Source organism: Pseudophryne corroboree, chromosome 1, assembly GCF_028390025.1.
Source record: "Pseudophryne corroboree isolate aPseCor3 chromosome 1, aPseCor3.hap2, whole genome shotgun sequence".
Taxonomy (NCBI): Eukaryota; Metazoa; Chordata; class Amphibia; order Anura; family Myobatrachidae; genus Pseudophryne; species Pseudophryne corroboree.
Genome location: NC_086444.1, coordinates 33894400 through 33918764, shown reverse-complemented (window position 1 = coordinate 33918764; position 24365 = coordinate 33894400). Strand labels below are relative to the sequence as shown.

Below are 24365 nucleotides of genomic sequence, written 5' to 3'. Positions count from 1 at the left end.
CCGGCAGCAGACGACACCACACGATTCGCCAGCCTTTGTCAGGGGATGCTGTGACTTGTAGTTCAGCCAAAGACCACCTACCTCTGCACAGCTTCTGGAACTGTGCAGGCTGCCCACCTCTGTTGTGCACTATGAAGCATTTATAATGACTGGGAAGCAGGTCCTTCCACTGCGTAAGCCTATTGGGATGTATGGAGAAGCAGCCAATCTGTCTCTGTCAATATTAACTTAAGGTGAGTGCGGAGCGGAAATAAAAATAATGAGTCTGCAGGAGCAGCCGGCGCAGGGCAATCTCTCACCTGAGCAAACTTGTGTATTTGTTCTACCACAGCTGCAAACAGAGCGTTGACGCTGTCATCGATGAGTGTCTGCATATAATGCACGGCCTCCTCGTCCGACAGATCCAATCTAAATTTATCCTGCACCTGGAGGAGGAGAGAAGTGCGAAAACAAAATGACACATTGAAGAAGGGCTGGAGGAAAACAGCAGAAGTGTACAATACAAGACACATCGGCACACTGCACAGTCAGCTGCTGGAAAAAACACAATTTATACTGTTTCGCTGGGCAGCTGTGTTGCAATCAAACTGGTTAAAGAACCAAATGACAGTGACAAAGCAAATATAAAAATACGCCATTACGTTAACACCTAGTAGAAAAGAAAAGCCCTATAGTACGGGGTACGCTGGGTACAGGGGTGGCATATTCCACGGCTGGCGTTACTAGTTATCAGTGAATGGGCTGGCCGCAATCGAATGATTCGTGCTTCGGAAAACAACATGGTGGCCTGCAGGCTTGTGTCTATAATGAGGCCACCCGGGACAGCGATCTTGTACCGCAAGCTTAAACTGGCAGCAGAGCGAATGGAATTACATTAGAAAATATCTTTATGCAAGAGGGCTAGTTAGTGGTATTTACAATGAGTGGCCCTAATAATGCTGAACGGGAATATTTGTCACTTGAAACATAGAATGTGACGGCAGATAAGAACCACTTGGCCCATCTAGTCTGCCCCTATTTGACCATATTTATCTCAAAACTTATGTGATGATTATTTCATTGTAAGGATATCCTTATGTCTATCCCATGCATGTTTACATTGCTCTGCTGTCTTAGTCTCTACCACACCTGATGGGAGGTTATTTCACTTGTCCACTACCCTTTCTGTGAATAGTTTTTCCTCAAATTTCCCCTGAACATCCCCCCCTACAGTCTCAGTGCATGTCCTCGTGTCCTATTGCTTCTCTTCATTTGGAGAATGTTTCCCTCCTGGACTTTGGCAAAACCCTTAATAGATGTGAAAGTTTTTATCATGTCCCCCCTTTCCCTTCTCTGCTCCAAACTATACATATTGAGATTCACATGAGAGGGGCTGAGGGATGGGAAATGCGTCGTTCTAATTGCCGCTTCGATGTTGCAGAACGGCATGGCACATTGATGGCGCCCTCCCACTGTTTCCATGTGACAGATTGCGATGTGCGCACCGCGAAAGGCTATAATGCCGCAAACTCACCGGATCTTCTTTACTGATTAGCAGCAACTTACAGAGAGAGACTAGCTCATTCCTTGTGGACAAGCTCTGGGTTTATGGATTAAAATAACTAAAATGCAATACAGACATGAACATAGAAAATGCTGCAGGTAGAGAACAGTCATTTAAAAGACGGGATAGAATTGCCGCCATACATACGAGGCCATTACGTGCCCGATGTGTACTGAAACAGCAAAGAAAAACGATTCTGTTAATTAACAGAGAAATGTTTTTCTGCAATCCCATTAATGTTCCAGCACTCCAATTAGGAGAGACACAGGGAACCGTTTCTCTTCTCTATGAGGACAGCCTGTAGCTTTAGGCTTCCTTTGATTAAAATGACTTGTTTTCTGCTTACAGAAGGGCGGTGTGGGTTATCACCGGGGCAAGTCTCTGTAATATCCGGCGGCAGGCTGTGCTGATACACCAAGGGGGTCATTCCGAGTTGTTCGCTCGCTAGCAGTTTTTAGCAGCCGTGCAAACGCTATGCCGCCGCCCACTGGAGTGCATTTTAGCTTAGCAGAAGTGCGAACGAAAGGATCGCAGAGCAGCGGCAAAGTTTTTATGTGCAGTTTTAGTATAGCTCTAAACCTACTCAGCGCTTGCGATGACTTCAGACTGTTCAGTTCCTGTTTTGACGTCACAAACACGCCCTGCGTTCTCCCAGCCACGCCTGCGTTCTCCCAGCCACGCCTGCATTTTTTCGAACACTCCCGGAAAACAGTCAGTTGCCACCCAGAAACGCCCACTTCATATCAATCACTCTGCGGCCAGCAGTGCGACTGAAAAGCTTCGCTAGACCCTGTGTGAAACTACACTGGTCGCTGTATTAGTACGTCGCGCGTGCGCATTGTGCCGTATACGCATGTGCAGAAGTGCCTTTTTTTTTTTTGCCTGATCGCTGCACAGCGAACGAATGCAGCTAGCGAACAACTCGGAATGACCACCCATATATGGTACAGGAGAGCAGAAATGCCAGTGCGGCTGTGAATCCTAGATCCAGAACCCCCATCCCTGATTAACGGTTGGGAATATTGGTGTTGTTTACCCGGAGGATGTGAAACACGCGTGTAATGTAAATTCTGCTCACACGCTAAGGGATCATTAGGGAGCAGCTAAATGCTGTATGCACATTTGACTTGAACATTTAAATTGCTTTGACACAGACAGGAACCTGCTAATTTAATCAGACCGCGCTCGCCTTTTCACACCGCACCCTGCTCTGAATATGGAAATGTGCGCCGGCTCCTTCAAAGGCAATGTTTCTGAAAAGAGCAGGAGGGAAAAGGAGAAGTGACAAGGTGATCTGCCGGAGGGGCCGAGGGCCGGACACAGGGCTGAGCATGAATTATTGACAAAATCTCATCATCTGGAATTATATGCGCATGATAATGAGATGATGCGGTGAGCAGCGGTTACACTACCTGAAGTCTGGTGCACCTGTATATACAGCCCTGAGGAATGGGACGCACAAACGCCACAAAATACTATCTATTTTTGGAGCGATGGCAAGGGGTAGAGGTAAAAATGTGAGAGGTATCGCTTACCGCAGCAGCTAGAGTTCCAGGCGGTGCAAATGGTCCCCTAACCCTCGCTGCGTTCTAACATGACCACATGACCTGTGTGAACATTCCATTGATCCAATGTACAAGGTCATTGGAGATGAACGGAGAGATGAGAAAGATGGGCGATGCAAAGTTGTTAGGGACACTGAGGAAAGGTGGTGTTGCCTATAGCAACCAATCGCTGTAATAATAACAGGCGTATTTCTAGTATAGGAAGGTTTATGCAAAGATTACCAAGGGGACCTGGCATGTGTCGGAACATCTCCCTCTGCACGCAGCTTCAGCCCGTTCTGCCTCTTGCTATGTCTATCCCACGCCTTATCACTTTTGCCCCACCCTGTCCTGTGAAGTTCTGCCCCAGCGACATCACATCCTCCCCCCCCCCGCCCACGAACATACTTACCTTACTTGCTCACGGCGGGTCCTCTCTGGCTAGGGTCGGCCCTGTTGCTCTAGCGGTGCTAGTCTTTGGATATGCGGCACGCGCGGCAGCTCCCACTGTGCGTAATGTTGGAGACACGGGCATTCAACACACGGCCCCTCCAGCTGCTGTGGGACTACATATTCCAGCATGCCATGCCACAGTTTTAGCATGCCTAAGTAGCAAAACTGTGGTAACACATGCTGGGATGTGTAATTCCAAAGTAAGCTGGTGGGCCGCATGTTTTATACCTCCGCACTAGGAAATTATTATATACTGTAGATGTTCTGAATTCACTAAACATAAACGCTGTTCAACAGGTTCTGTGCGCACCTAGATTACAGGACACAGGGACAGGTACTCTTCTGTGCGCACCTAGATTACAGGACACTGGGACAGGTACTCCTCTGTGCGCACCTAGATTACAGGACACTGGGACAGGTACACTTCTGGGAGCACCTAGATTACAAGACACTGGGACAGGTACTCTTCTGTGCGCACCTAGATTACAGGACACGGGGACAGGTACTCTTCTGTGCGCACCTAGATTACAGGACACTGGGACAGGTACTCCTCTGTGCGCACCTAGATTACAGGACACTGGGACAGGTACACTTCTGGGAGCACCTAGATTACAGGACACTGGGACAGGTACTCTTCTGTGCGCACCTAGATTACAGGACACGGGGACAGGTACTCTTCTGTGCGCACCTAGATTACAGGACACTGGGACAGGTACTCTTCTGTGCGCACCTAGATTACATGACACTGGGACAGGTACTCCTCTGTGCGCACCTAGATTACAGGACACTGGGACAAGTACTCTTCTGTGCGCACCTAGATTACAGGACACGGGGACAGGTACTCCTCTGTGCGCACCTAGATTACAGGACACTGGGACAGGTACTCTTCTGTGCGCACCTAGATTACAGGACACTGGGACAGGTACACTTCTGGGAGCACCTAGATTACAGGACACTGGGACAGGTACACTTCTGTGCGCACCTAGATTACAGGACACTGGGACAGGTACTCCTCTGTGCGCACCTAGATTACAGGACACTGGGACAGGTACTCTTCTGTGCGCACCTAGATTACAGGACACGGGGACAGGTACTCTTCTGTGCGCACCTAGATTACAGGACACTGGGACAGGTACTCCTCTGTGCGCACCTAGATTACAGGACACTGGGACAGGTACTCCACTGTGCGCACCTAGATTACAGGACACTGGGACAAGTACTCTTCTGTGCGCACCTAGATTACAGGACACGGGGACAGGTACTCCTCTGTGCGCACCTAGATTACAGGACACTGGGGCAGGTACACTTCTGGGAGCACCTAGATTACAGGACACTGGGACAGGCACTCTTCTGTGCGCACCTAGATTACAGGACACTGGGACAGGTACACTTCTGGGAGCACCTAGATTACAGGACACGGGGACAGGTACACTTCTGGGAGCACCTAGATTACAGGACACTGGGACAGGTACTCCTCTGTGCGCACCTAGATTACAGGACACGGGGACAGGTACTCCTCTATGCGCACCTAGATTACAGGACATTGGGACAGGTACACTTCTGGGAGCACCTAGATTACAGGACACTGGGACAGGTACTCCTCTGTGCGCACCTAGATTACAGGACACGGGGACAGGTACTCTTCTGTGCGCACCTAGATTACAGGACACTGGGACAGGTACTCTTCTGTGCGCACCTAGTTTACAGGACACTGGGACAGGTACTCTTCTGTGCGCACCTAGATTACAGGACACTGGGACAGGTACTCTTCTGTGCGCACCTAGATTACAGGGCACAGGGACAGGTACTCCTCTGTGCGCACCTAGATTACAGGACACTGGGAGAGGTACTCTTCTGTGCGCACCTAGATTACAGGACACTGGGACAGGTACGGTACTCTTCTGTGCGCACCTAGATTACAGGACACTGGGGCAGGTACTCTTCTGTGCGCACCTAGATTACAGGACACAGGGACAGGTACTCTTCTGTGCGCACCTAGATTACAGGACACTGGGACAGGTACTCTTCTGTGCGCACCTAGATTACAGGACAATGGGACAGGTACTCTTCTATGCGCACCTAGATTACAGGACACTGGGACAGGTACTCTTCTGTGCGCACCTAGATTACAGGACACTGGGACAGGTACTCTTCTGTGCGCACCTAGATTACAGGACACGGGGACAGGAACTCTTCTATGCGCACCTAGATTACAGGACGCTGGGACAGGTACTCTTCTGTGCGCACCTAGATTACAGGACACGGGGACAGGTACTCTTCTGTGCGCACCTAGATTACAGGAAACGGGGACAGGAACTCTTCAGTGCGAACCTAGATTACAGGACACTGGGACAGGTACTATTCTGTGCGCACCTAGATTACAGGACACTGGGACAGGTACTCTTCTGTGCGCACCTAGATTACGGGACACGGGGACCGGTACTCTTCTGTGCACACCTAGATTACAGGACACTGGGACAGGTACTCCTCTGTGCGCACCTAGATTACAGGACACTGGAACAGGTACTCTTCTGTGCGCACCTAGATTACAGGACACGGGGACAGGTACTCCTCTGTGCGCACCTAGATTACAGCACACTGGGACAGGTACTCTTCTGTGCGCACCTAGATTACAGGACACTGGGACAGGTACTCCTCTGTGCGCACCTAGATTACAGGACAATGGGACAGGTACTCTTCTGTGCGCACCTAGATTACAGGACACTGGGACAGGTACTCTTCTGTGCGCACCTAGATTACAGGACAATGGGACAGGTACTCTTCTGTGCGCACCTAGATTACAGGACACTGGGACAGGTACTCTTCTGTGCGCACCTAGGTTACAGGACACTGGGACAGGTACTCTTCTGTGCGCACCTAGATTACAGGACACTGGGACAGGTACTCTTCTGTGCGCACCTAGGTTACAGGACACTGGGACAGGTACTCTTCTGTGCGCACCTAGATTACAGGACACTGGGACAGGTACTCCTCTGTGCGCACCTAGATTACAGGACACTGGGACAGGTACTCTTCTGTGCGCACCTAGATTACAGGACACGGGGACAGGTACTCCTCTGTGCACACCTAGATTACAGGACACTGGGACAGGTACTTTTCTGTGCGCACCTAAATTACAGGACACTGTGCCCACCTAGATTACAGGACACTGGGACAGGTACTCTTCTGTGCACACCTAGATTACAGGACACTGGGACAGGTACTCTTCTGTGCGCACCTAGATTACAGGACACGGGGACAGGTACTCTTCTGTGCGCACCTAGATTACAGGACACTGGGACAGGTACTCTTCTGTGCGCACCTAGATTACAGGACACTGGGACAGGTACTTTTCTGTGCGCACCTAGATTACAGGACACTGTGCACACCTAGATTACAGGACACTGGAACAGGTACGCTTCTGTGCGCACCTAGATTATAGGACACTGGGACAAGTACTCTTCTGTGCGCACCTAGATTACAGGACACGGGGACAGGTACTCTTCTGTGCGCACCTAGATTACAGGACACGGGGACAGGTACTCTTCTGTGCGCACCTAGATTATAGGACACTGGGACAGGTACTCTTCTGTGCGCACCTAGATTACAGGACACTGGGACAGGTACTCTTCTGTGCGCACCTAGATTACAGGACACTGGGACAGGTACCCCTCTGTGCGCACCTAGATTACAGGACACTGGGACAGGTACTCTTCTGTGCGCACCTAGATTACAGGACACGGGGACAGGTACTCTTCTGTGCGCACCTAGATTACAGGACACTGGGACAGGTACTCTTCTGTGCGCACCTAGATTACAGGACACTGGGACAGTTACTTTTCTGTGCGCACCTAGATTACAGGACACTGTGCACACCTAGATTACAGGACACGGGGACAGGTACTCTTCTGTGCGCACCTAGATTACAGGACACTGGGACAGGTACTCTTCTGTGCGCACCCAGGTTACAGGACACTGGGACAGGTACTATTCTGTGCGCACCTAGATTATAGGACACTGGGACAGGTACTCTTCTGTGCGCACCTAGGTTACAGGACATTGGGACAGGTACTCTTCTGTGCGCACCTAGATTACAGGACACTGGGACAGGTACCCCTCTGTGCGCACCTAGATTACAGGACACTGGGACAGGTACTCTTCTGTGCGCACCTAGATTACAGGACACGGGGACAGGTACTCTTCTGTGCGCACCTAGATTACAGGACACTGGGACAGGTACTCTTCTGTGCGCACCTAGATTACAGGACACTGGGACAGTTACTTTTCTGTGCGCACCTAGATTACAGGACACTGTGCACACCTAGATTACAGGACACGGGGACAGGTACTCCTCTGTGCGCACCTAGATTACAGGACACTGGGGCAGGTACACTTCTGGGAGCACCTAGATTACAGGACACTGGGACAGGCACTCTTCTGTGCGCACCTAGATTACAGGACACTGGGACAGGTACTCTTCTGTGCGCACCTAGATTACGGGACACGGGGACCGGTACTCTTCTGTGCACACCTAGATTACAGGACACTGGGACAGGTACTCCTCTGTGCGCACCTAGATTACAGGACACTGGAACAGGTACTCTTCTGTGCGCACCTAGATTACAGGACACGGGGACAGGTACTCCTCTGTGCGCACCTAGATTACAGCACACTGGGACAGGTACTCTTCTGTGCGCACCTAGATTACAGGACACTGGGACAGGTACTCCTCTGTGCGCACCTAGATTACAGGACACTGGGACAGGTACTCTTCTGTGCGCACATAGATTACAGGACACGGGGACTGGTACTCCTTTGTGCGCACCTAGATTACAGGACACTGTGCACACCTAGATTACAGGACACTGGGACAGGTACTTTTCTGTGCGCACCTAAATTACAGGACACTGTGCGCACCTAGATTACAGGACACTGGGACAGGTACTCTTCTGTGCACACCTAGATTACAGGACACTGGGACAGGTACTCTTCTGTGCGCACCTAGATTACAGGACACGGGGACAGGTACTCTTCTGTGCGCACCTAGATTACAGGACACTGGGACAAGTACTCTTCTGTGCGCACCTAGATTACAGGACACGGGGACAGGTACTCCTCTGTGCGCACCTAGATTACAGGACACTGGGGCAGGTACACTTCTGGGAGCACCTAGATTACAGGACACTGGGACAGGCACTCTTCTGTGCGCACCTAGATTACAGGACACTGGGACAGGTACACTTCTGGGAGCACCTAGATTACAGGACACGGGGACAGGTACACTTCTGGGAGCACCTAGATTACAGGACACTGGGACAGGTACTCCTCTGTGCGCACCTAGATTACAGGACACGGGGACAGGTACTCCTCTATGCGCACCTAGATTACAGGACATTGGGACAGGTACACTTCTGGGAGCACCTAGATTACAGGACACTGGGACAGGTACTCCTCTGTGCGCACCTAGATTACAGGACACGGGGACAGGTACTCTTCTGTGCGCACCTAGATTACAGGACACTGGGACAGGTACTCTTCTGTGCGCACCTAGTTTACAGGACACTGGGACAGGTACTCTTCTGTGCGCACCTAGATTACAGGACACTGGGACAGGTACGGTACTCTTCTGTGCGCACCTAGATTACAGGACACTGGGGCAGGTACTCTTCTGTGCGCACCTAGATTACAGGACACAGGGACAGGTACTCTTCTGTGCGCACCTAGATTACAGGACACTGGGACAGGTACTCTTCTGTGCGCACCTAGATTACAGGACACTGGGACAGGTACTCTTCTGTGCGCACCTAGATTACAGGACAATGGGACAGGTACTCTTCTATGCGCACCTAGATTACAGGACACTGGGACAGGTACTCTTCTGTGCGCACCTAGATTACAGGACACTGGGACAGGTACTCTTCTGTGCGCACCTAGATTACAGGACACGGGGACAGGAACTCTTCTATGCGCACCTAGATTACAGGACGCTGGGACAGGTACTCTTCTGTGCGCACCTAGATTACAGGACACGGGGACAGGTACTCTTCTGTGCGCACCTAGATTACAGGAAACGGGGACAGGAACTCTTCAGTGCGAACCTAGATTACAGGACACTGGGACAGGTACTATTCTGTGCGCACCTAGATTACAGGACACTGGGACAGGTACTCTTCTGTGCGCACCTAGATTACGGGACACGGGGACCGGTACTCTTCTGTGCACACCTAGATTACAGGACACTGGGACAGGTACTCCTCTGTGCGCACCTAGATTACAGGACACTGGAACAGGTACTCTTCTGTGCGCACCTAGATTACAGGACACGGGGACAGGTACTCCTCTGTGCGCACCTAGATTACAGCACACTGGGACAGGTACTCTTCTGTGCGCACCTAGATTACAGGACACTGGGACAGGTACTCTTCTGTGCGCACCTAGATTACAGGACACTGGGACAGGTACTCTTCTGTGCGCACCTAGATTACAGGACAATGGGACAGGTACTCTTCTGTGCGCACCTAGATTACAGGACACTGGGACAGGTACTCTTCTGTGCGCACCTAGATTACAGGACACTGGAACAGGTACTCTTCTGTGCGCACCTAGATTACAGGACACGGGGACAGGTACTCCTCTGTGCGCACCTAGATTACAGCACACTGGGACAGGTACTCTTCTGTGCGCACCTAGATTACAGGACAATGGGACAGGTACTCTTCTGTGCGCACCTAGATTACAGGACACTGGGACAGGTACTCTTCTGTGCGCACCTAGATTACAGGACAATGGGACAGGTACTCTTCTGTGCGCACCTAGATTACAGGACACTGGGACAGGTACTCTTCTGTGCGCACCTAGGTTACAGGACACTGGGACAGGTACTCTTCTGTGCGCACCTAGATTACAGGACACTGGGACAGGTACTCTTCTGTGCGCACCTAGGTTACAGGACACTGGGACAGGTACTCTTCTGTGCGCACCTAGATTACAGGACACTGGGACAGGTACTCCTCTGTGCGCACCTAGATTACAGGACACTGGGACAGGTACTCTTCTGTGCGCACCTAGATTACAGGACACGGGGACAGGTACTCCTCTGTGCACACCTAGATTACAGGACACTGGGACAGGTACTTTTCTGTGCGCACCTAAATTACAGGACACTGTGCCCACCTAGATTACAGGACACTGGGACAGGTACTCTTCTGTGCACACCTAGATTACAGGACACTGGGACAGGTACTCTTCTGTGCGCACCTAGATTACAGGACACGGGGACAGGTACTCTTCTGTGCGCACCTAGATTACAGGACACTGGGACAGGTACTCTTCTGTGCGCACCTAGATTACAGGACACTGGGACAGGTACTTTTCTGTGCGCACCTAGATTACAGGACACTGTGCACACCTAGATTACAGGACACTGGAACAGGTACGCTTCTGTGCGCACCTAGATTATAGGACACTGGGACAAGTACTCTTCTGTGCGCACCTAGATTACAGGACACGGGGACAGGTACTCTTCTGTGCGCACCTAGATTACAGGACACGGGGACAGGTACTCTTCTGTGCGCACCTAGATTACAGGACACGGGGACAGGTACTCTTCTGTGCGCACCTAGATTACAGGACACTGGGACAGGTACCCCTCTGTGCGCACCTAGATTACAGGACACTGGGACAGGTACTCTTCTGTGCGCACCTAGATTACAGGACACGGGGACAGGTACTCTTCTGTGCGCACCTAGATTACAGGACACTGGGACAGGTACTCTTCTGTGCGCACCTAGATTACAGGACACTGGGACAGTTACTTTTCTGTGCGCACCTAGATTACAGGACACTGTGCACACCTAGATTACAGGACACGGGGACAGGTACTCTTCTGTGCGCACCTAGATTACAGGACACTGGGACAGGTACTCTTCTGTGCGCACCCAGGTTACAGGACACTGGGACAGGTACTATTCTGTGCGCACCTAGATTATAGGACACTGGGACAGGTACTCTTCTGTGCGCACCTAGGTTACAGGACATTGGGACAGGTACTCTTCTGTGCGCACCTAGATTACAGGACACTGGGACAGGTACCCCTCTGTGCGCACCTAGATTACAGGACACTGGGACAGGTACTCTTCTGTGCGCACCTAGATTACAGGACACGGGGACAGGTACTCTTCTGTGCGCACCTAGATTACAGGACACTGGGACAGGTACTCTTCTGTGCGCACCTAGATTACAGGACACTGGGACAGTTACTTTTCTGTGCGCACCTAGATTACAGGACACTGTGCACACCTAGATTACAGGACACGGGGACAGGTACTCTTCTGTGCGCACCTAGATTACAGGACACTGGGACAGGTACTCTTCTGTGCGCACCCAGGTTACAGGACACTGGGACAGGTACTATTCTGTGCGCACCTAGATTATAGGACACTGGGACAGGTACTCTTCTGTGCGCACCTAGATTACAGGACACTGGGACAGGTACTCTTCTGTGCGCACCTAGATTACAGGACACTGGGACAAGTACTCTTCTGTGCGCACCTAGATTACAGGACACTGGGACAAGTACTCTTCTGTGCGCACCTAGATTACAGGACACGGGGACAGGTACTCTTCTGTGCGCACCTAAATTACAGGACACTGGGACAGGTACTCTTCTGTGCGCACCTAGATTACAGGACACTGGGACAGGTACTCCTCTGTGCGCACCTAGATTACAGGACACTGGGACAGGTACTCTTCTGTGCGCACCTAGATTACAGGACACGGGGACTGGTACTCCTCTGTGCGCACCTAGATTACAGGACACTGTGCACACCTAGATTACAGGACACTGGGACAGGTACTTTTCTGTGCGCACCTAAATTACAGGACACTGTGCGCACCTAGATTACAGGACACTGGGACAGGTACTCTTCTGTGCACACCTAGATTACAGGACACTGGGACAGGTACTCTTCTGTGCGCACCTAGATTACAGGACACGGGGACAGGTACTCTTCTGTGCGCACCTAGATTACAGGACACTGGGACAGGTACTCTTCTGTGCGCACCTAGATTACAGGACACTGGGACAGTTACTTTTCTGTGCGCACCTAGATTACAGGACACTGTGCACACCTAGATTACAGGACACGGGGACAGGTACTCTTCTGTGCGCACCTAGATTACAGGACACTGGGACAGGTACTCTTCTGTGCGCACCCAGGTTACAGGACACTGGGACAGGTACTATTCTGTGCGCACCTAGATTATAGGACACTGGGACAGGTACTCTTCTGTGCGCACCTAGATTACAGGACACTGGGACAGGTACTCTTCTGTGCGCACCTAGATTACAGGACACTGGGACAAGTACTCTTCTGTGCGCACCTAGATTACAGGACACTGGGACAAGTACTCTTCTGTGCGCACCTAGATTACAGGACACGGGGACAGGTACTCTTCTGTGCGCACCTAAATTACAGGACACTGGGACAGGTACTCTTCTGTGCGCACCTAGATTACAGGACACTGGGACAGGTACTCCTCTGTGCGCACCTAGATTACAGGACACTGGGACAGGTACTCTTCTGTGCGCACCTAGATTACAGGACACGGGGACTGGTACTCCTCTGTGCGCACCTAGATTACAGGACACTGTGCACACCTAGATTACAGGACACTGGGACAGGTACTTTTCTGTGCGCACCTAAATTACAGGACACTGTGCGCACCTAGATTACAGGACACTGGGACAGGTACTCTTCTGTGCACACCTAGATTACAGGACACTGGGACAGGTACTCTTCTGTGCGCACCTAAATTACAGGACACTGGGACAGGTACTCTTCTGTGCGCACCTAGATTACAGGACACTGGGACAGGTACTCCTCTGTGCGCACCTAGATTACAGGACACTGGGACAGGTACTCTTCTGTGCGCACCTAGATTACAGGACACGGGGACTGGTACTCCTCTGTGCGCACCTAGATTACAGGACACTGTGCACACCTAGATTACAGGACACTGGGACAGGTACTTTTCTGTGCGCACCTAAATTACAGGACACTGTGCGCACCTAGATTACAGGACACTGGGACAGGTACTCTTCTGTGCACACCTAGATTACAGGACACTGGGACAGGTACTCTTCTGTGCGCACCTAGATTACAGGACACGGGGACAGGTACTCTTCTGTGCGCACCTAGATTACAGGACACTGGGACAAGTACTCTTCTGTGCGCACCTAGATTACAGGACACGGGGACAGGTACTCCTCTGTGCGCACCTAGATTACAGGACACTGGGGCAGGTACACTTCTGGGAGCACCTAGATTACAGGACACTGGGACAGGCACTCTTCTGTGCGCACCTAGATTACAGGACACTGGGACAGGTACACTTCTGGGAGCACCTAGATTACAGGACACGGGGACAGGTACACTTCTGGGAGCACCTAGATTACAGGACACTGGGACAGGTACTCCTCTGTGCGCACCTAGATTACAGGACACGGGGACAGGTACTCCTCTATGCGCACCTAGATTACAGGACATTGGGACAGGTACACTTCTGGGAGCACCTAGATTACAGGACACTGGGACAGGTACTCCTCTGTGCGCACCTAGATTACAGGACACGGGGACAGGTACTCTTCTGTGCGCACCTAGATTACAGGACACTGGGACAGGTACTCTTCTGTGCGCACCTAGTTTACAGGACACTGGGACAGGTACTCTTCTGTGCGCACCTAGATTACAGGACACTGGGACAGGTACGGTACTCTTCTGTGCGCACCTAGATTACAGGACACTGGGGCAGGTACTCTTCTGTGCGCACCTAGATTACAGGACACAGGGACAGGTACTCTTCTGTGCGCACCTAGATTACAGGACACTGGGACAGGTACTCTTCTGTGCGCACCTAGATTACAGGACACTGGGACAGGTACTCTTCTGTGCGCACCTAGATTACAGGACAATGGGACAGGTACTCTTCTATGCGCACCAAGATTACAGGACACTGGGACAGGTACTCTTCTGTGCGCACCTAGATTACAGGACACTGGGACAGGTACTCTTCTGTGCGCACCTAGATTACAGGACACGGGGACAGGAACTCTTCTATGCGCACCTAGATTACAGGACGCTGGGACAGGTACTATTCTGTGCGCACCTAGATTACAGGACACTGGGACAGGTACTCTTCTGTGCGCACCTAGATTACGGGACACGGGGACCGGTACTCTTCTGTGCACACCTAGATTACAGGACACTGGGACAGGTACTCCTCTGTGCGCACCTAGATTACAGGACACTGGAACAGGTACTCTTCTGTGCGCACCTAGATTACAGGACACGGGGACAGGTACTCCTCTGTGCGCACCTAGATTACAGCACACTGGGACAGGTACTCTTCTGTGCGCACCTAGATTACAGGACACTGGGACAGGTACTCCTCTGTGCGCACCTAGATTACAGGACAATGGGACAGGTACTCTTCTGTGCGCACCTAGATTACAGGACACTGGGACAGGTACTCTTCTGTGCGCACCTAGATTACAGGACAATGGGACAGGTACTCTTCTGTGCGCACCTAGATTACAGGACACTGGGACAGGTACTCTTCTGTGCGCACCTAGGTTACAGGACACTGGGACAGGTACTCTTCTGTGCGCACCTAGATTACAGGACACTGGGACAGGTACTCTTCTGTGCGCACCTAGGTTACAGGACACTGGGACAGGTACTCTTCTGTGCGCACCTAGATTACAGGACACTGGGACAGGTACTCCTCTGTGCGCACCTAGATTACAGGACACTGGGACAGGTACTCTTCTGTGCGCACCTAGATTACAGGACACGGGGACAGGTACTCCTCTGTGCACACCTAGATTACAGGACACTGGGACAGGTACTTTTCTGTGCGCACCTAAATTACAGGACACTGTGCCCACCTAGATTACAGGACACTGGGACAGGTACTCTTCTGTGCACACCTAGATTACAGGACACTGGGACAGGTACTCTTCTGTGCGCACCTAGATTACAGGACACGGGGACAGGTACTCTTCTGTGCGCACCTAGATTACAGGACACTGGGACAGGTACTCTTCTGTGCGCACCTAGATTACAGGACACTGGGACAGGTACTTTTCTGTGCGCACCTAGATTACAGGACACTGTGCACACCTAGATTACAGGACACTGGAACAGGTACGCTTCTGTGCGCACCTAGATTATAGGACACTGGGACAAGTACTCTTCTGTGCGCACCTAGATTACAGGACACGGGGACAGGTACTCTTCTGTGCGCACCTAGATTACAGGACACGGGGACAGGTACTCTTCTGTGCGCACCTAGATTATAGGACACTGGGACAGGTACTCTTCTGTGCGCACCTAGATTACAGGACACTGGGACAGGTACTCTTCTGTGCGCACCTAGATTACAGGACACTGGGACAGGTACCCCTCTGTGCGCACCTAGATTACAGGACACTGGGACAGGTACTCTTCTGTGCGCACCTAGATTACAGGACACGGGGACAGGTACTCTTCTGTGCGCACCTAGATTACAGGACACTGGGACAGGTACTCTTCTGTGCGCACCTAGATTACAGGACACTGGGACAGTTACTTTTCTGTGCGCACCTAGATTACAGGACACTGTGCACACCTAGATTACAGGACACGGGGACAGGTACTCTTCTGTGCGCACCTAGATTACAGGACACTGGGACAGGTACTCTTCTGTGCGCACCCAGGTTACAGGACACTGGGACAGGTACTATTCTGTGCGCACCTAGATTATAGGACACTGGGACAGGTACTCTTCTGTGCGCACCTAGGTTACAGGACATTGGGACAGGTACTCTTCTGTGCGCACCTAGATTACAGGACACTGGGACAGGTACCCCTCTGTGCGCACCTAGATTACAGGACACTGGGACAGGTACTCTTCTGTGCGCACCTAGATTACAGGACACGGGGACAGGTACTCTTCTGTGCGCACCTAGATTACAGGACACTGGGACAGGTACTCTTCTGTGCGCACCTAGATTACAGGACACTGGGACAGTTACTTTTCTGTGCGCACCTAGATTACAGGACACTGTGCACACCTAGATTACAGGACACGGGGACAGGTACTCTTCTGTGCGCACCTAGATTACAGGACACTGGGACAGGTACTCTTCTGTGCGCACCCAGGTTACAGGACACTGGGACAGGTACTATTCTGTGCGCACCTAGATTATAGGACACTGGGACAGGTACTCTTCTGTGCGCACCTAGATTACAGGACACTGGGACAGGTACTCTTCTGTGCGCACCTAGATTACAGGACACTGGGACAAGTACTCTTCTGTGCGCACCTAGATTACAGGACACTGGGACAAGTACTCTTCTGTGCGCACCTAGATTACAGGACACGGGGACAGGTACTCTTCTGTGCGCACCTAAATTACAGGACACTGGGACAGGTACTCTTCTGTGCGCACCTAGATTACAGGACACTGGGACAGGTACTCCTCTGTGCGCACCTAGATTACAGGACACTGGGACAGGTACTCTTCTGTGCGCACCTAGATTACAGGACACGGGGACTGGTACTCCTCTGTGCGCACCTAGATTACAGGACACTGTGCACACCTAGATTACAGGACACTGGGACAGGTACTTTTCTGTGCGCACCTAAATTACAGGACACTGTGCGCACCTAGATTACAGGACACTGGGACAGGTACTCTTCTGTGCACACCTAGATTACAGGACACTGGGACAGGTACTCTTCTGTGCGCACCTAGATTACAGGACACGGGGACAGGTACTCTTCTGTGCGCACCTAGATTACAGGACACTGGGACAGGTACTCTTCTGTGCGCACCTAGATTACAGGACACTGGGACAGTTACTTTTCTGTGCGCACCTAGATTACAGGACACTGTGCACACCTAGATTACAGGACACGGGGACAGGTACTCTTCTGTGCGCACCTAGATTACAGGACACTGGGACAGGTACTCTTCTGTGCGCACCCAGGTTACAGGACACTGGGACAGGTACTATTCTGTGCGCACCTAGATTATAGGACACTGGGACAGGTACTCTTCTGTGCGCACCTAGATTACAGGACACTGGGACAGGTACTCTTCTGTGCGCACCTATATTACAGGACACTGGGACAAGTACTCTTCTGTGCGCACCTAGATTACAGGACACTGGGACAAGTACTCTTCTGTGCGCACCTAGATTACAGGACACGGGGACAGGTACTCTTCTGTGCGCACCTAAATTACAGGACACTGGGACAGGTACTCTTCTGTGCGCACCTAGATTACAGGACACTGGGACAGGTACTCCTCTGTGCGCACCTAGATTACAGGACACTGGGACAGGTACTCTTCTGTGCGCACCTAGATTACAGGACACGGGGACTGGTACTCCTCTGTGCGCACCTAGATTACAGGACACTGTGCACACCTAGATTACAGGACACTGGGACAGGTACTTTTCTGTGCGCACCTAAATTACAGGACACTGTGCGCACCTAGATTACAGGACACTGGGACAGGTACTCTTCTGTGCACACCTAGATTACAGGACACTGGGACAGGTACTCTTCTGTGCGCACCTAGATTACAGGACACTGGGACAGGTACTTTTCTGTGCGCACCTAGATTACAGGACACTGGGACAGTTACTCATCTGTGCGCACCTAGATTACAGGACACTGGTACAGGTACTTTTCTGTGCGCACCTAGATTACAGGACACTGGGACAGGTACTTTTCTGTGCGCACCTAGATTACAGGACACTGGGACAGTTACTCTTCTGTGCGCACCTAGATTACAGGACACTGGGACAGGTACTTTTCTGTGCGCACCTAGATTACAGGACACTGGGACAGTTACTCTTCTGTGCGCACCTAGATTACAGGGGGCAGGTACTTTTCTGTGCGCACCTAGATTACAGGACACTGTGCACACCTAGATTACAGGACACTGTGCACACCTAGATTACAGGACACTGGGACAGGTACTCTTCTGTGCGCACCTAGATTACAGGACACTGGGACAGGTACTCTTCTGTGCGCACCTAGATTACAGGACACTGGGACAGGTACTCTTCTGTGCGCACCTAGATTACAAGACACTGGGACAGGTACTTTTCTGTGCGCACCTAGATTACAGGACACTGTGCACACCTAGATTACAGGACACTGGAACAGGTACTCTTCTGTGCGCACCTAGATTACAGGACACTGGGACAAGTACTCTTCTGTGCGCACCTAGATTACAGGACACTGGGACAGGTACTCTTCTGTGCGCACCTAGATTACAGGACACGGGGACAGGTACTCTTCTGTGCGCACCTAAATTACAGGACACTGGGACAGGTACTCTTCTGTGCGCACCTAGATTACAGGACACTGGGACAGGTACTCCTCTGTGCGCACCTAGATTACAGGACACGGGGACAGGTACTCTTCTGTGCGCACCTAGATTACAGGACACTGGGACAGGTACTCTTCTGTGCGCACCTAGATTACAGGACACTGGGACAGGTACTCTTCTGTGCGCACCTAGATTACAGGACACTGGGACAGGTACTCTTCTGTGCGCACCTAGATTACAGGACACGGGGACAGGAACTCTTCTGTGCGCACCTAGATTACAGGACACTGGGACAGGTACTCTTCTGTGCGCACCTAGATTACAGGACACGGGGACAGGTACTCTTCTGTGCGCACCTAGATTACAGGACACGGGGACAGGAACTCTTCAGTGCGCACCTAGATTACAGGACACTGGGACAGGTACTATTCTGTGCGCACCTAGATTACAGGACACTGGGACAGGTACTCTTCTGTGCGCACCTAGATTACGGGACACGGGGACAGGTACTCTTCTGTGCACACCTAGATTACAGGACACTGGGACAGGTACTCCTCTGTGCGCACCTAGATTACAGGACACTGGAACAGGTACTCTTCTGTGCGCACCTAGATTACAGGACACGGGGACAGGTACTCCTCTGTGCGCACCTAGATTACAGCACACTGGGACAGGTACTCCTCTGTGCGCACCTAGATTACAGGACACTGGGACAGGTACTCCTCTGTGCGCACCTAGATTACAGGACAATGGGACAGGTACTCTTCTGTGCGCACCTAGATTACAGGACACTGGGACAGGTACTCTTCTGTGCGCACCTAGATTACAGGACAATGGGACAGGTACTCTTCTGTGCGCACCTAGATTACAGGACACTGGGACAGGTACTCTTCTGTGCGCACCTAGGTTACAGGACACTGGGACAGGTACTCTTCTGTGCGCACCTAGATTACAGGACACTGGGACAGGTACTCTTCTGTGCGCACCTAGGTTACAGGACACTGGGACAGGTACTCTTCTGTGCGCACCTAGATTACAGGACACTGGGACAGGTACTCCTCTGTGCGCACCTAGATTACAGGACACTGGGACATGTACTCTTCTGTGCGCACCTAGATTACAGGACACGGGGACAGGTACTCCTCTGTGCACACCTAGATTACAGAACACTGGGACAGGTACTTTTCTGTGCGCACCTAAATTACAGGACACTGTGCCCACCTAGATTACAGGACACTGGGACAGGTACTCTTCTGTGCACACCTAGATTACAGGACACTGGGACAGGTACTCTTCTGTGCGCACCTAGATTACAGGACACGGGGAAAGGTACTCTTCTGTGCGCACCTAGATTACAGGACACTGGGACAGGTACTCTTCTGTGCTCACCTAGATTACAGGACACTGGGACAGGTACTTTTCTGTGCGCACCTAGATTACAGGACACTGTGCACACCTAGATTACAGGACACGGGGACAGGTACTCTTCTGTGCGCACCTAGATTACAGGACACTGGGACAGGTACTCTTCTGTGCGCACCTAGATTACAGGACACTGGGACAGGTACCCCTCTGTGCGCACCTAGATTACAGGACACTGGGACAGGTACTCTTCTGTGCGCACCTAGATTACAGGACACTGTGCACACCTAGATTACAGGACACGGGGACAGGTACTCTTCTGTGCGCACCTAGATTACAGGACACTGGGACAGGTACTCTTCTGTGCGCACCTAGATTACAGGACACTGGGACAGGTACCCCTCTGTGCGCACCTAGATTGCAGGACACTGGGACAGGTACTCTTCTGTGCGCACCTAGATTACAGGACACGGGGACAGGTACTCTTCTGTGCGCACCTAGATTACAGGACACTGGGACAGGTACTCTTCTGTGCGCACCTAGATTACAGGACACTGGGACAGGTACTTTTCTGTGCGCACCTAGATTACAGGACACTGTGCACACCTAGATTACAGGACACGGGGACAGGTACTCTTCTGTGCGCACCTAGATTACAGGACACTGGGACAGGTACTCTTCTGTGCGCACCCAGATTACAGGACACTGGGACAGGTACTCTTCTGTGCGCACCTAGATTATAGGACACTGGGACAGGTACTCTTCTGTGCGCACCTAGGTTACAGGACATTGGGACAGGTACTCTTCTGTGCGCACCTAGATTACAGGACACTGGGACAGGTACTCCTCTGTGCGCACCTAGATTACAGGACACTGGGACAGGTACTCTTCTGTGCGCACCTAGATTACAGGACACGGGGACTGGTACTCCTCTGTGCGCACCTAGATTACAGGACACTGGGACAAGTACTCTTCTGTGCGCACCTAGATTACAGGACACGGGGACAGGTACTCTTCTGTGCGCACCTAAATTACAGGACACTGGGACAGGTACTCTTCTGTGCGCACCTAGATTACAGGACACTGGGACAGGTACTCCTCTGTGCGCACCTAGATTACAGGACACTGGGACAGGTACTCTTCTGTGCGCACCTAGATTACAGGACACGGGGACTGGTACTCCTCTGTGCGCACCTAGATTACAGGACACTGTGCACACCTAGATTACAGGACACTGGGACAGGTACTTTTCTGTGCGCACCTAAATTACAGGACACTGTGCGCACCTAGATTACAGGACACTGGGACAGGTACTCTTCTGTGCACACCTAGATTACAGGACACTGGGACAGGTACTCTTCTGTGCGCACCTAGATTACAGGACACTGGGACAGGTACTTTTCTGTGCGCACCTAGATTACAGGACACTGGGACAGTTACTCATCTGTGCGCACCTAGATTACAGGACACTGGTACAGGTACTTTTCTGTGCGCACCTAGATTACAGGACACTGGGACAGTTACTCTTCTGTGCACACCTAGATTACAGGACACTGGGACAGGTACTTTTCTGTGCGCACCTAGATTACAGGACACTGGGACAGTTACTCTTCTGTGCGCACCTAGATTACAGGGGGCAGGTACTTTTCTGTGCGCACCTAGATTACAGGACACTGTGCACACCTAGATTACAGGACACTGTGCACACCTAGATTACAGGACACTGGGACAGGTACTCTTCTGTGCGCACCTAGATTACAGGACACTGGGACAGGTACTCTTCTGTGCGCACCTAGATTACAGGACACTGGGACAGGTACTCTTCTGTGCGCACCTAGATTACAAGACACTGGGACAGGTACTTTTCTGTGCGCACCTAGATTACAGGACACTGTGCACACCTAGATTACAGGACACTGGAACAGGTACTCTTCTGTGCGCACCTAGATTACAGGACACTGGGACAAGTACTCTTCTGTGCGCACCTAGATTACAGGACACTGGGACAGGTACTCTTCTGTGCGCACCTAGATTACAGGACACGGGGACAGGTACTCTTCTGTGCGCACCTAAATTACAGGACACTGGGACAGGTACTCTTCTGTGCGCACCTAGATTACAGGACACTGGGACAGGTACTCCTCTGTGCGCACCTAGATTACAGGACACGGGGACAGGTACTCTTCTGTGCGCACCTAGATTACAGGACACTGGGACAGGTACTCTTCTGTGCGCACCTAGATTACAGGACACTGGGACAGGTACTCTTCTGTGCGCACCTAGATTACAGGACACTGGGACAGGTACTCTTCTGTGCGCACCTAGATTACAGGACACGGGGACAGGAACTCTTCTGTGCGCACCTAGATTACAGGACACTGGGACAGGTACTCTTCTGTGCGCACCTAGATTACAGGACACGGGGACAGGTACTCTTCTGTGCGCACCTAGATTACAGGACACGGGGACAGGAACTCTTCAGTGCGCACCTAGATTACAGGACACTGGGACAGGTACTATTCTGTGCGCACCTAGATTACAGGACACTGGGACAGGTACTCTTCTGTGCGCACCTAGATTACGGGACACGGGGACAGGTACTCTTCTGTGCACACCTAGATTACAGGACACTGGGACAGGTACTCCTCTGTGCGCACCTAGATTACAGGACACTGGAACAGGTACTCTTCTGTGCGCACCTAGATTACAGGACACGGGGACAGGTACTCCTCTGTGCGCACCTAGATTACAGCACACTGGGACAGGTACTCCTCTGTGCGCACCTAGATTACAGGACACTGGGACAGGTACTCCTCTGTGCGCACCTAGATTACAGGACAATGGGACAGGTACTCTTCTGTGCGCACCTAGATTACAGGACACTGGGACAGGTACTCTTCTGTGCGCACCTAGATTACAGGACAATGGGACAGGTACTCTTCTGTGCGCACCTAGATTACAGGACACTGGGACAGGTACTCTTCTGTGCGCACCTAGGTTACAGGACACTGGGACAGGTACTCTTCTGTGCGCACCTAGATTACAGGACACTGGGACAGGTACTCTTCTGTGCGCACCTAGGTTACAGGACACTGGGACAGGTACTCTTCTGTGCGCACCTAGATTACAGGACACTGGGACAGGTACTCCTCTGTGCGCACCTAGATTACAGGACACTGGGACATGTACTCTTCTGTGCGCACCTAGATTACAGGACACGGGGACAGGTACTCCTCTGTGCACACCTAGATTACAGAACACTGGGACAGGTACTTTTCTGTGCGCACCTAAATTACAGGACACTGTGCCCACCTAGATTACAGGACACTGGGACAGGTACTCTTCTGTGCACACCTAGATTACAGGACACTGGGACAGGTACTCTTCTGTGCGCACCTAGATTACAGGACACGGGGAAAGGTACTCTTCTGTGCGCACCTAGATTACAGGACACTGGGACAGGTACTCTTCTGTGCTCACCTAGATTACAGGACACTGGGACAGGTACTTTTCTGTGCGCACCTAGATTACAGGACACTGTGCACACCTAGATTACAGGACACGGGGACAGGTACTCTTCTGTGCGCACCTAGATTACAGGACACTGGGACAGGTACTCTTCTGTGCGCACCTAGATTACAGGACACTGGGACAGGTACCCCTCTGTGCGCACCTAGATTACAGGACACTGGGACAGGTACTCTTCTGTGCGCACCTAGATTACAGGACACTGTGCACACCTAGATTACAGGACACGGGGACAGGTACTCTTCTGTGCGCACCTAGATTACAGGACACTGGGACAGGTACTCTTCTGTGCGCACCTAGATTACAGGACACTGGGACAGGTACCCCTCTGTGCGCACCTAGATTGCAGGACACTGGGACAGGTACTCTTCTGTGCGCACCTAGATTACAGGACACGGGGACAGGTACTCTTCTGTGCGCACCTAGATTACAGGACACTGGGACAGGTACTCTTCTGTGCGCACCTAGATTACAGGACACTGGGACAGGTACTTTTCTGTGCGCACCTAGATTACAGGACACTGTGCACACCTAGATTACAGGACAC

General features: G+C 51.7%; 1 protein-coding gene across 2 annotated transcripts in view; it reads right to left on the bottom strand.

The window, feature by feature from the left end:
* The window catches only part of PIK3C3 (phosphatidylinositol 3-kinase catalytic subunit type 3), a 365653-nt gene that overhangs the window by 22304 nt on the left and 318984 nt on the right, over nucleotides 1–24365 (bottom strand). For both annotated transcript variants that reach the window (XM_063958224.1, XM_063958233.1), the window contains one exon: nucleotides 300–425. In XM_063958224.1, coding sequence (XP_063814294.1) covers nucleotides 300–425 — 126 coding nt within the window. The remainder of the gene's footprint in view (nucleotides 1–299; nucleotides 426–24365) is intronic.